We start from the raw sequence: 13,958 nt of genomic DNA on the forward strand, positions 1-13,958 counted from the left end.
TATATATATATATGTATTAGGATAAGATCCCGTGGGCAAGGGGAAAAAATTCAATTTCAAGGGAAAAGAGGAGCAGATGTTAAAGAGCTCGTTCATACCTTATTTTTTTGTTTTTATTTTAATTTTTTTTTGGTGGCTGGCCAATACAGGGATCTGGACCCTTGACCTTGGTGTTACAACACTGTGCATAGCTTTTTTTTCTAAAGGGATGATGGTTGGTATTAAATTACTAAAGTGTTTAGACTCAATAGCTAGATCTAATAGAGTCCTGTAAATGTTTATATGAAGGTACTTAAAAAACACTCATATTATCTTTTAATTCTATTTTTCCATGAACATTTTTTAAAAAATTTCTTTTTTCCTTTCTTTTTCATGAACTCTTTGAGGTACCCTCATAGAAAAATTCTAATATCTACAGTAGGCCAGAAATTACATCTTTTGCAATTGTTTAAACTTAGGTAAAAAATATGAGGGGTCTTCAGAAAGTTTATGGAAAGATTCATATTATCTTTCAATTGTATTTTTCGTTTTAGGCAGCTGGCCCATACAGGGATCTGAACCCATGACCTTGGTATTATGAGGCTGTGCTGTAACCAACTGAGCTAATTGGCCCCCAATTCTGTTTTTCCACAAACTTTTTGAAGTCCTCTCCTATTAGATGTCAAGTTAAAAATGTTGGGGAATGGGCCGGCCTGTGGCTCATTCGGGAGAGTGCGGTGCTGATAACACCAAGGCCACGGGTTCGGATCCCATATAGGGATGGCTGGTTTGCTCACTGGGTGAGCGTGGTGCTGACAACACCAAGTCAAGGGTTAAGATCCCCTTACCAGTCATCTTTAAAAAAAAAAAAGTTGGGGAATACTTAAAGTTTGCATAATTATTTTAGGAGCAGAAAGTCTAAAGAACACTGAGTTTTCTCACTTGTAAATGTTTCTGTTGGATTCAGGGTGGGAGGGGATGGTGGTTGCAGACAGGGGAGTGGTGTTTCTCAAAAGAGCTGAATCTCTCCAGGTGGATGTTTCTTTTCTTTCTTTCTTTCTTTTTTTTTTTTTTTTGGCAGCTGTCTGGTATGGGGATCAGAACCCTTGACCTTGGTGTTATCAACACCACGCTCTAACCAACTGATCTGGATCTCTCTGGTAGGTGTTTAATGGGCATTTCAAACTTAGCATGTCAGAAACTGATCTCCAGATTCCCCACACCCCCCCCCTTCATTTTCTCACTCTAGTTAATGGCAGTTCCAGCCTTCCTGTCACCTAAGCTGTTTGATTCTGCTCTTTCTCTTATGCTTTATATCCAGAAGTCAGCAAATCCTGTAGCTCAGCCTTCAGCATACATCTGGAATATTACCACCTGTCATCAGCCTCACTGGCATGCCAAGCTTATACCAGGGGCCGGCAGACTTTATCTGTGAAGGGCCAGATAGTAAGGGCAGGCCTTCCTTGTTTTATCATACCTTGCAGATATGCATCTTGGGCTTTGGGGGCCATACAGTCTCTGCAGGAGCTACTCAACTGTGCCCTTGTCAACCAGTGAGCACAGCCTGTACCAGTAAAACTTCGTTTATGGACGCTGAAATTTGAATTTCATATTATAATTTTCACTTGTCATGAAATAGGCTTCTTTTTATTTATTTTTTTCCAACCATGTAAAAATGTGAAAGCAATTCTTAGCCTGTACAAAAACAGGTGGTGGACCAGAGTGGGCCTGTGGGCTGCTGTTTGCTGACTCCCTAGTCTAAGCACACCATCCTCCTGGTGGAATTACTTACAGTTCCTCTAACTGGGCTCCTTGCTTCCACCTATTCCCCTGCAGTTCAGAGGGGTCCTTTCAGAACACGGGTAACTCATGTCCCTTCTCTGCCAAGACCCTCCATGGCTCCCACCTCATTCAGGAGAAGACAGAGTTGTCATCTGGCCCATGAGACCCTCTGCACAACCTGTCATGTCCCTGCCCTCAGCTTCACCCACTCCCCCCTTGCTCACTCCCTCCAGCCACGTGGACCTTCACACTGTTGCTTGAGCACAGCAAGCATGCTGCACCTCAGGGCCTTTGCACAGGCCATTCCCCTGCCTGGGATGCTCTCCCAGGATCCCTGAACACCTCGTCCCTTCACCCTTAAAGGGCTTTTGCTCAAAGTTCTTAAAGTATACACCCATCCCATTCACCTGCCACTCTCTGTTTTTTTCCTGCTTTAATTTTTCCATGTCTCCTTCTGGTATGTATAACTATATTTGATTGCCTCTTTTCCCCTGCTTAAATGTGAGCTCCACGTGGGCAAGGATTTTTGTATTTTCTTCCACAGCTGAATCCCCAGAGCCTTTAATGGCACCTGGCATGTGTCAGTGAGCGAATGAGCCTCAGTTTCCTCATCTGCAAAAGGGGATTAATAGTAAAGGAGATAATTCATGTGGAGGACGGTCCTCAGTACCTGGCATGCTGGGAGTGGGTGGGAGGTGTTGGCTGCTACTGTGTGTATAAGCTGGCCACGTGGGTCCCAGACCAGGCTGTTTGGCCTGTTTAGCTCATGGGGGTGGACTCACCTGCCTGCTGGACTTGGCCAGGAATGATGGGTGCAGTGTTCATGAGCTCCTCCTGCTTCTCCAATCAGCCTGTGACTGCAGGGCTCAGAGTCTCTGGCCCAACAGCGCCTTCCTGCCCAGAGATGGAGAGAGACTCAGGTGTGGTCACCAACTGTGAGCTGGCCAGTGGCTGCAGGAGTGCAGATCTAGGCCACCCCCCAGGGGTCTGAGGCCTGGGGAGTTGAAAGTATCAGGGACAGCCCCAGAGGAAGGAAGAGCAGTCCCCAGACTGGAGCATCCCAAGGGCTGGGATTCAGTTCTAAGGAACAAAACCAGATGGGCTCCTGCCCCATGGAGCCCATAGCCAGTGTATTGTTGGGCTGGTTACTCATGCTTTCTGAGCCTTGGCCTCCTTGTCTGTAAAATGGGGTAGCAGTGCCATTCCAACAGGGTGAGACAGTGGCTGAGTGCTCCTGCACTGCCTGGCAGTGCCAGTCAGGGGAAGGAGGTAAGAAGGAGGGGAGTGACCGCGGGTTGTTGGCTGAGGCTCCACTGGGAGGGCCCAGTTAGTCGTGGTAAGGGTTTTGGGCTTCATCCAAAGAACAGGGGCCTGTTGGAGGAAGGCAGCCCAGGACAAGTGTGGCTGTCTCCATCCGGGATGCTGGGCCCTGCTGTCGGAGTTCCCGATTTCCTTTTCTAGGTCAGAGACTTTCAGATCAGTCTGATAAACTGGCAGGGTAAGAACCATTGCTACAGAAGTCACACGAATAATTTCTAGTTTCCAGGCAGCCACAGGGCTGTGGGTCAGGTTCTCTTACGAACATTCCCATTTATCAGACAAACAAGCTGAGGCTCAGACACTGCTCTCTGTGGCACTGCCTCTCCATCAGCATTGGGGACACCTCTCTCCCACGGTACTGCTTTTCCAAGACCATTGGTGGCCTTAGTCTGCAGCAGGATATGTGCAGGAAGCATTGTGACAACCTCTGACTCTGCCTGGGTCCCTCCGTGTGGTGTCAGGAGGTGACAGACCTTTCACCCTTGGCGAGGTTGGCAGGCTCCCCGGGCTCCCCAGCAGCATGCTTACTCCCCATGGAGGTGGTGTGTCCACACGCATTTGGAAATGGAATCTGTACTCTCCGAGACTAGGTGTGCTGCAGTTGGAGCGTGAGCAGGGGCAGGTGCCTTCTGAGTCATTGGATGCAGGGTGTTTTTTCTGTTTTGTTTTTTCCCTTTCTCTGTTATCATTTAGCCCTGCTATTCAGAGTGGAGGCAGTGTTGCACTGTGGTGGCAAGGGGTGACACTGCTTTGATACTTGGCCTTGGGCAAGGGCCACCTCCTTTCCAATGCCCCGTTTTCTGAGCCACCTGACAGGCATCACAGTCCTTAGCTTGCAGGGCCTGGTGAGGCTTCAGTGAGTTAATGCAGGTAAGGGTCTCAGCACAGTCCTAGGTGGGAGGTGACCATCTGAGAGCCACGTTTGGCAGTAGTTAGGAAATGTGCCGGAGCAGTGCTGCTCTGGGTGGGCTGGCGCCCCCTGTAGGTCCTGAAGGTGCAGCCTGTAGATGCCCAGATTGGTGCTTGGGTTGTGGGCACCAGCGAGCAGCTAGTTGGTCTAGAGAACGTGGGGGGCAGGCCCAGGGCCGAGACCCAGGTGCTCCGAGTCCTCGCTGTATGTCCAGTGTTCCTTCATCTTCTGACTTCTGTGGTTGCACTGACCAACCCAGGAGCACACAAGCATCCGACGAACGTCCTCCAAGACTAGATTGCTACCTGGTCGCAGGGGCCTCTGCAAGGCAGGAATGGCAACCCCAGCTCCTCCTGGCCTCGGGCTACCACTGCTTCTGCACCTGGCCCTGGATCTGAGTGCCTAGGGACATTGATGTTCAGACCCTCCCACCTCTAATTTTGCCAGCAGGGCCAGGAGACAGGAGCAGCATGGTCGAGGGCCTGGGAGTGGGTGGTCAGCGTCTCTCAGCCCCTTCTACCCCGAGTGGCATTTGGTTCCCTCTGCAGTACTTCAAGAGGCTGGTGCAACTGCCCCCTAGGCACTGTGGAGAAATGAAGTCATGAGTTGAGGCTACTGGGGAAGGAGGTATTTCTGGCTGAGCCGGTGTGGCCCGTGCTGGTTTTGTGCAGCTGGGCGCAAGATCTCAGCTATCCTGGCATTAGCAATGCAAGTATATATTTCTGGAAGGTGGAAGGGAAAGGGAGCTGAAAATGCTGAGCCACAGAGCCGCTGAGCTGGACTCCAGGCGAATGTGCTCAAGTCTCCATCTGTAACACGGGTGAGCTGGCTGGAGTCATGCTGCTCAGGGCAGGCACAGTCAGGCCAGGCCTCCATCCTCGGCTGGGCAGCACCTCCACGGAGGGGTGAGACTGTGGGTGCCATAGCCCTGGTGCCTGGCATGGGGGCCATGAGTGCCCGGGCTGGTTGACTGAAAGACTCATTGGGCCCATTCCTCTTTGTTTGGGGCCCCTGGTTGTACGGAGCAGGGTGTGCACCCCCTAGCCAGGCCTCCCGTGCCCAGCCTTGAGGAAGATGCTTCCCTCTGGGGAGCACACTGCCCCAGACCCTGCACAGTCATGGCTGGGTTGTGCCAGGCAGCCCAGCACAAGGCAGGCCTGTTGAAGGGACCTTTCCTGGCAGTCAGCTCCCTGTGGGGCCCAAGAGAGCCTGCTCAGCTCTGTGTGGGGCCCCAAGGCCCATGTGTGGTGGGTGCAGCATGGCCTTGAACGTGCATGCCTGGGCATCCAGGCTCAGGTGTTTACTGCCAGGTGACCTGAGTGCGCTTCTCACCTCTTGGAACTCGGCTTTCTCATTTGTGAAACAGAGCTAATGGTTCCTGCTCCCTCGGGCCACTGTGGGCATGAAAGGAGAGGCTTCTGGGAAGCTGCCGCAGTTCCAGCCTTGGGCAGGGGGTGTGGAACAACTGTTGACTACTATTCTCACTCATAACCATTGGGCAGGTCACGTCTTAGGACACACAGAAGTCCCAGGTGCATAAGCCTGCGGTGATGAGGCCGAATCAGAATCCAAGCTCACCCTCAGGCCCGTGCTGGTCAGAGGGAGGCACCTGGCTGGGTCTCGTGATGCTGACTGAGCAGCCAGCGAGGCCACCGAGTCTTGTAGACGGTAGGAGCCTGGGAAGCATCAGGCCCAGCTGTGTTTGTAAAAGAGGGGAAGTGGGACCTCCAGAGGTCTGGGCACTCCAGGCTGCTGAGCTGCAGACTCAGCTTCTCCAGGTTGGGCCTGGGTGGTGCCTGCTCCCTTCTCCTGGGCTCAGGGGGGAAACCTCAGACTCCTTGCACCTCTCATCCCCACATCCAAACCATCATTAGGTCTTGAATAGTTTCCAGAATTCAACCATTGTTCACCCCCTTCAGGGCTCCCCACCTGCTCCCTCACCCTAGTCTCCTAGCTCCTGCTCTTGCCTCCCACCCACAGTCTGTTCCCCCCCACAGCAGCCAGCCGGTGCCTGTGAACACCTGAGTCAGGTCACATCCTGCCACAGCTCCCACCTCACTGAGAGTAAAAGCGAAAGTCCTCCCCATGGCCCACAAGGCCCTGTACGCCCGTCCTCCCACTCTTGCTGGCTCACTCTGCTTTCTCCTTCCTGCCCCTCAAACAAGCCAGACAGGTCCAGCCCCAGGACCTCTGCACTCCCGTTCCCTCTGCCTGGACGTGTGTGCCTGGTTCCCTTGCTCCTGTGGCCTTTGCTGGGATGCCCTTCTCAGGGAGGCCTCCCGACCTCTCTAAAATTGTCATCCTCCTCACTCCTGACCCCACCCCCTTATTCTCTGCTTTTCTCCACAAATCTTGGTGACAAAACATGGCACTACTGTCTGCCCCCACCTCCCCTTCTCCCTGCTCCACCAGCTAGAACTAGAACGCGGGTCCCATGATGCCAGGGGCGTGGTTTTGTTCCCTTCTAGGTGTCCTGGGACCTGGACACTGCCCGAGATGAGGGAGGAAGGGAGACAAGATGAATGAATGAGTGAGTGAATGAATGGGTGAACGCAGGGCAGTGTCTCCCCACGGTCTCTTGGCTGGTGTGGTGGAGCCAGGGTTAGGACTCACTCTCTCGATCCCATCCTGCACCAGAGCTGTTGCCCCAACATGCTTTGGGAGGCTGGCTGGTTGGCTCAGATGGAGCACAGCCTTGTAACACCAAGGTCGAGGGTTTGGATCCCCCTACTGGCCAGCCGCCAACAAAACAAAACAAAACAACACAAAACAACGTGCTTTGGCACTGTGCCTGGACCAGCTGCTGTGTGTGTCCCTCCAGCTGGTGGGAGCAGCGGCTGCAGCCACAAGGGGACAGTGGAGAGCGTCTCAGCTTCCTCTGCCTGCTGCTGGTCATCGCGGCGGTGACCCAGAGCAGTGCTGGTTTCCGAAGCCCTGTCTCTCTCACTGTGGTCTTGCTATTGTTAGGGTTCAGGCTCGCTGTCACCAGCTGGGTGGGGCGTCATCAAACCAACTGCCTGACCTTGGTGCCCCTTCACGGCCATCATCGGCGGTGACCCAGAGCAGTGCTGGTTTCCGAAGCCCTGTCTCTCTCACTGTGGTCTTGCTACTGTTAGGGTTCAGGCTCGCTGTCACCAGCTAGGTGGGGCGTCATCAAACCAACTGCCTGACCTTGGTGCCCCTTCACGGCCATCATCAGGATTCTGAGAGTAAGGGCCTGAGGGCTTAGCCGGGGTGTCTGCTCCTGCTCTTCTATTAGTATTGGTCTAATACTAGTCTTAATAAGATTTATTCTAGGCTGGGGATGGTTATGTACCTTGAAAATTTTGGTTATCATCATCTCAGTAATTCCTACAGTAATCCTGTGAGATGGCAGGTGAGAACAGCCCACTTTGCAGGTGAGGAAAGAGGCTCAGAGAGGTTGCTTAACTTGTCCAGGGCTACACAGCCAGGAAATAGGTGAGTCTTTTTGTCTTCAGAGCCTAGGGAAGGGAAGCACAGCTGAGGGGGCAAGCCCGTTGCTGGCCCTTGGGTCCTTACTCTCCTCATGAGGGGCCACTGGGCCTGGGTGCTGCCTCTGAGGGCCCAGGCTGTGTAGAGCCCGTCGGCATGTTGGGGTTACCCGTGAAGGACAGCCCAGCTTCCCAAGGAGCCAGAGCCCTCATGCCCTGGTCAGCTTGGTGAGAGACGGGAGGTGCCCCAGTGCCGGAGAGGAGGGTCTGGTAGCCAGCGTGCTGGGCCCCACAGGGTCACTGGAGCTGAGTGGGCCTAAGTGGGGCCCTCACAGAAGCTTCCCTGGAGTGAGGCCTCCTGCAGGCAGTTCTGTACCCGGGTGCCTGCTTTTGCTCTGGGCTTTAGTGTGGTGGGCAGGGCCCTCCAGAGTGTAGTGAAGGAGGATTGAGGTATTGGCTCAGAGAAGCTGAGGGTGGACTTGGAGAGGGGGCTCTGGGCCTGGCCTATGTGACCTTCTCCCCAGGTGTTGGCCGAGCAGAGCTCCATGCCGGGCTGTATTCTGGGTGCCGGGAAATGTCTGGCAGAGGACAGTTCCCGTTCTCAGCCAGCTGATGCTCCAGTGGGAGGGGGACGGTGGATGTCTGGGGGTCACTATTTTAAACGGATGGTCAGGAAGGGCCTCGCTGAGAAGCCCTCTGAAGTCCTGAGGAGGGGCGGGTGGAGCTCTGTGGGAGTCTGAGGGAGAATGTTCCAGGCTGAGGAAACAGCCGAGCAAAGGCCCTGAGCCTCTCGTGAAGCTTCACAGCCACTCTGCTTTCCTCTTGTGCCTGGCAGGGACAGCCCAGGCAGCTCTGGGCACTGGTGCTAGCTCGGAACAAGTGCTCAGAGCACGGGAGCCCCTTTCTGTTCCTCCTGCCTGGATCAGTATCTTCATTATCACAGAGACAGTGAAGACCAGGAGGGCTGCTGCTTGGTGGTGGCTCTGGGCGCCCCTCTTGCAGGGTGGGCTTCAGGCCCCGCCCCTTGTCCTGGCCCTTGGCCATGCCTGACCTCATGCTACCACGAGTTGCTGTTGGCTGGGCCCTGGAATTTCGGGCTTCTGGGTGAGAATTCCTCTCAGGCTAGTGGAACTGTCATCACAGAGTCACCCGCGTCTGCCCCTCGTCCTTGTCCTTCCCGTTCGTTGTGCCTGAGGCCGTGGGGCCATACCCTCTGCCTGCGGCCAGCGCTGGCACCTCACTCCCTCGGGCCGGTGACTCCTTCACAGGCCTCCCTTCATCCATCTGTGGACCCCAGGGATGGCGCCTGAGCCTGCCGCCTCCCCTTCTGTGCTCGGAACCCCCTGCCTGCGGCTCTGCTCAGTTGCCACCTGGGCCCTCTGACCTCACTCTTGGGTGTCCTCTGGACCCCACCCAGGCTGGCCTCAGGCCTGGGTAGGCATGTGTGTGGAAGCACAGAGCGGGGGTGGGGGTGGCAGTGGGGTGGGGAGGGGTGCAGTGGGAGTGGGAAGCTCAGGGACCGAGGAATGGGAAGTGTGAGACAGGGTCCCCCACATTAGGCCCTCAGTCTCGGGATGGCTGGGGGTGAGGAGCCTCTTCTGCTCCCTGCCCTGGGACCTTTTTTCTCTTGATGGGTAATTGGGGCCTGTTTGTCCTCCCATCCCCACCCTTAATTTAAAAAATGTGTTGAGGTGAAAGTCACATAACAAAATTATCCACTCAGGAGTGAACAGTTCAGTGGCATTTAGTACACTCACAGCATCGTGCAGCCTAGTTCCACAGTTGTCTTCACCCCAAAAGGAGATCAGGTACCTAGTGCCCGTTGCTCCCCATGCCCCCCTGCTCCTTCCCTGGACACCACCAGTCTTTTGTCTGCTCTGGACACTGCATATAAGTATATGACACTTTGTGTCTGGCTTCTTTCGCCCAGCATTTTTTCCCTCCACCCATCATAACTTATTTTGCTTTCTACTTTAGAATACTCACAAAGGCACAGGGAGTTGCAAAAATAATAGTACAGAGAGGTCCCGTGCAGCCCTGGGCCTTCCAGTCCGCACTCTGGGAGAACATGGCTGCTGGGTCTGGGAATTTGGGGCAGGGAAATGGGAAAGGAGCAGCCGAGGGCCGATCCCGTGATCCTGCTGTGGTGCCCTGACCCGGGGCACCTCCCACCTGTGGGCCCCTGGGTGCTGCCCTGCAGCCGGGGCTTACCTCGCGGCGCTGGCGGCCTCTCTTCTCTGGCCTTGGCCTTCTGGGCACTGCAGTCACTGCGACCCCTCTCCCGGCTGCCCCCTCTTGTTGCCCAGCACCCTTCCCCAGCAGCCAGGCGGGGTCCCAACGGTTCGTACTCTCCCTCCTGGGCCCTGGTCCGGTGCCCGGGTTCAGGGGAGAGGGGTAGGATTTCACTCCTCCCCCAGCAGCTGGCCAGGCAGGGAGTGCAGCTGGTTGTATTTTAGGCTGCTGAGTGGTTGAGCAGGAACTCGGAGGCCTCCTCTCCCAGTGGCCGTTGTGCTGCCGTCTTGCAGGCCACACGGGCTGGAAGGCATGTGGCACTGCCTGCCCGCGCCCGGGAACTATTAATATACCTGCGCCACAGGGCAGGCCCTGTGCCCACCCCGGGCCCTGCTGTTCTAACCCTTTCTATTGCATTCCGTGTGTCCCCTGTCCCTCTCCCACACATCCCCTCGGTGGGGCCCCACACTCCAGGCCGTACGGCCAGGCTCTCTTTTTCTGGCTCATCCACATGCCAGCCCTCTGTCTGGCTTTGCTCTCTCTGTGGCTCAGAGGGGTTCAGTAACCTGCCCCCCAGGGCAACACGGCCAGGCAGAACCCACAGCTGCCAGCAGGCAGAACTTCTTGGGTGCTGGGACCTCTTCTGTCCTCATCCATGCTGTGGGGCGCACAGATCATGGATGGTTAGGAAGGCCCACATGCTTCAGTGACCTGACCCCAGGCCCGTGCCCTTGGCCTTGTTGCGGTGTTACCTCCCTGTGTGAGGCTGCCTCCAGGGGCCTCCATTTGCCAGGCATCAGGCTGGCGCTGCTCATGCCTCGTCTCACGTGACCCTCAGAACCCAGGCAAGTAGACACCTTCTTACCTGTCCCATGCTAAGCCAGAGAGAAGTAATGTCCCCGGGGTCACCCAGCTACAGGGCAGGGCTGGCTGTCATCCTGAGTGCCGCCCACCATGCACCCTGCCTCTCCCACTGTCATTGAGGGTGTGCGTGAGGGGAGCCCAGCATCTCTCGTTTAACTGTGAAGCCCTCTCCTTCGGGGTGGGCTCTGGCAGCAGTGGACCCGTCTCCCAGGGTATAGGTGGGTGGTTGAGCCCACAGATGGTCCCTGGCTGGGGCCTGGCCTGGGTTTGGCACAGAGCTTAGGTCTCTGAGCAGTGTTTCCTGCTACTTTTCCTCAGGTGCCTCTCTCTGAGGGCCTATAGAGGGCTTTGTGGGTGGGAAGGGTATGCAGTCAGTGCTGGCCAGTGGCCAACTTGGGATCAGATCCAGCCCCTCCTGCCATGACTCCTGTCTAAAAGGACCCATGTTGAGCCCTGCATGGGGCACTCAGGTCTTTTGTGGTCAGCCGTCAGCCTTTCCTGACCTGCTTGGGTGAATGGGTCAGATCCCCCCGGGGTTCTTTCCCTGCCAGCATTGTCCCCTGCACCACCATTGTTGGGCCACTCACCTGGGGGCTCAGGCTCCTCTCTCGGGAGGACCCAGGAAGTGTAGGCAGGCCCAGGCTGTGGGCTCTGGGCTTTGGGGGGCTCAAGGCTGGGTGAGGCTGATGTTGGGCTGACTGTTCTGGAGGTGGCCCTGAACAAGGCCTAGGCACACCTGGTAAGAAATGGGTGGAGAGGGAGGTCGGGGAGGTGGAGAGCCGAGGCCTCATAAACCCAGGCTGGGGGCATTTGCCTGAAACTTCCCCTCTCCCTGATCCTTTCCACACTTAGAGGCTTGCTGCACCAATAATTCCGGAATCTGTCACCTCCCTGGGAACACAAATGCACAAGGAAAATAATCCGGAGTGTCTTTTGCAGCTCAGAAGGGGAAATGGATGATCTATCTGGCAGATTCTCAAGACAGCTGGGATTTCTCCAAGCCCAGTGAACTCCCTAGGCCCAAGCCGGGTGCTGGGGCCTGAGCTGCCCGCTGGCTTCTCACCCTTCTCCAGCCACTGGCCTGAGGCCCCTGACCTGCTTTGGGCAGGGGAGGCTGGGAGGCGCTGGCATGCCTGCCTCTGGGAATCTCCCTGTTGGGGTGGGGGGCATGTTCACTCAAAAGCCTCTTTCAGAGCAAATGGTTTCCTGGGGGGTTGCTCCCAGTGTCCCCCAGAAGAGTGAGGCGCTGGCATGCCTGCCTCTGGGAATCTCCCTGTTGGGGTGGGGGGCATGTTCACTCAAGCCTCTTTCAGAGCAAATGGTTTCCTGGGGGGTTGCTCCCAGTGTCCCCCAGAAGAGTTCTGCTGCGTGGCTCCTGGGGGGGGCTCAGCCTGGGATGGTTTTATATTTAGCTAGGCCATGGCTCTGGTGCCACTCGGGTTACATCTGGCACAGAAGTTGGCAACGCCAAGGGAAGGTGCAGGCTCCTTTCCAGCACCGCGGCAGAATTTGATTGCGCCTGCCTGGCCCAGAGCTACTTGGCGTGGGGAGATTGGTGGTGGGGGCTGACGGCCGGCAGCTGAGGCTGCTGGCCACCGTGGGCAGAGCAGAGCAGCAGGGCTTGCGGCGGGTGGCATGGACATGAGCTTGAACATGGTGGCCCGGGAGGCCAGCCTTGGCCTCAGCCCTGGCCTCAACAGCCTCCCTGGGCCCTTGCCCCCTAAGGCAGCCAAGAAACCTAAAAAGGCTGTTCTCTTCTTCGAGGTGGAGATTCTGGATGCAAAGACGAGGGAGAAGCTGTGTTTTCTGGACAAGGTAGGACTGTGACGCCGGCTGCACTGGGCCAAGGGCACTGGGCCCAGGACCCTGTTCCTTCCAGCCTGGGAGCTGTCCAGCTGGGCCCTTTGTGCCCCACCGACTGTGCCCTGATGCCCCACCCCCCAGCCCTTTGGAAGGTGCATGAGGGGTACTGTGCCCACTTGGGGTAGAGTGGGCAGCAATGGCCCCTGGGTGTGGCTGGGAGCTCCAAGCTGGGGGAGGAGACAAGGCAGCCTGAGTGAACCCTGTAGGGCTTCCGGGCCTGGGAAGGAGGTGAGGGACTGGGACCTGCCTGTGCCAAGGCTAAGTCTGGGGGAAGGGGCTTGGACGATCCCCGGGGAGGTCTGGACTGGACCAAGGGCTTTTACTCTGCAGGAGTCATAGGTGGGAGGTGGAGAGGACAGGCAGAGAAACAGGTCTAGCTTTCCATGCTTAACCTGTCTCCTAGCCGGGTACAGGGGCATCCTGGCTGCCTGGTGAAACTGGAGCCCCCAGGCCCACGGCTGTCCCCACACTGGCAGGGCACTTACTACTGCTGCCCTGGCCATGCGGGTGGGGGCCTGGATCCTAACCCTTCCCTCTTCCTCTAGCAGCGGTCCAGGCCCCCTGTCCATCCCCCGCCTCCCAATTTTGGGTCAGGGGTCCCCCAGGGCTGACGTTCCTATGGCCTGTGTTTCCCTCAGGTGGAGCCCCACGCCACCATTGCTGAGATCAAGAACCTCTTCACCAAGACCCGTGAGTCCAAGGCCCAGCCACACTGCTGCTTGCTGCCCCTCTGGGCAGAGGCCTCTGGGTGGGACCCTGTCCTGCATGCTTCTCCAAGGGCCTGCAGAGATGCCCATGTGGCTCAGGCTTCTATGGGCTTGACTGGGGCAGATGCCCCTGAATGACCATCAGCAGGAATGCCCTTGCTGGGCTTTCGGAAGGCCAAGATCGTGCTTCTGCCCACAGTATTCCGGCCTGTGTCCTGGAACCATGTGGGTTTCAGAGGCCTTGCCCGGGGTGGGAGGAGCTGTGGGGTCCCTGAGCCCTGGGTACCCTGATAAGCTGGCACAGTGGGTGGGCAGCAGGCAGTTGGGCCCTGCCAGACTGTGGGCTGTGACCCCGTTCTTTCTGCAGATCCGCAGTGGTACCCTGCCCGCCAGTCCCTCCGTCTGGACCCCAGTGAGTACAGCTCGGCCCACTCCCTGGGCTCCTGGGTGGCAGTGGGACAGCCAGCCAGGACAGCCAGCCCCTGAGCCCTGGCCTGCCTCCCTGCAGAGGGCAAATCTCTGAAGGATGAGGATGTTCTGCAGAAGCTGCCTGTGGGCACCACGGCCACACTCTACTTCCGGGACTTGGGGGCCCAGATCAGCTGGGTGACGGTGAGTCCTGACCACACCCACGACCTCCTCTCCCATCGGCCATGCTGGGATGACTTACCTCGCCATGTACCCCCAGGTTTTCCTGACGGAGTACGCGGGGCCCCTTTTCATCTACCTGCTCTTCTACTTCCGGGTGCCCTTCATCTATGGCCATAAATACGACTTCACATCCAGCCGGCACACTGTGGTGCAGTGAGTGGGGGCGGGGCAGGGGCGGGGCGGGAGGCCTGGGGGACC

General features: G+C 56.7%; 1 protein-coding gene across 1 annotated transcript in view; it reads left to right on the forward strand.

Annotated features, from left to right (window-relative positions):
- The window catches only part of TECR (trans-2,3-enoyl-CoA reductase), a 31,537-nt gene that overhangs the window by 15,290 nt on the left and 2,289 nt on the right, over positions 1–13,958 (forward strand). Inside the window, exons 2-6 of the mRNA XM_008566049.1 lie at positions 12,304–12,354; positions 13,041–13,092; positions 13,477–13,521; positions 13,618–13,721; positions 13,798–13,913. Coding sequence (XP_008564271.1) covers positions 12,304–12,354; positions 13,041–13,092; positions 13,477–13,521; positions 13,618–13,721; positions 13,798–13,913 — 368 coding nt within the window. The remainder of the gene's footprint in view (positions 1–12,303; positions 12,355–13,040; positions 13,093–13,476; positions 13,522–13,617; positions 13,722–13,797; positions 13,914–13,958) is intronic.

The sequence above is a fragment of the Galeopterus variegatus genome, unplaced genomic scaffold, assembly GCF_000696425.1.
Source record: "Galeopterus variegatus unplaced genomic scaffold, G_variegatus-3.0.2 Scaffold218, whole genome shotgun sequence".
Classification (NCBI taxonomy): Eukaryota; Metazoa; Chordata; class Mammalia; order Dermoptera; family Cynocephalidae; genus Galeopterus; species Galeopterus variegatus.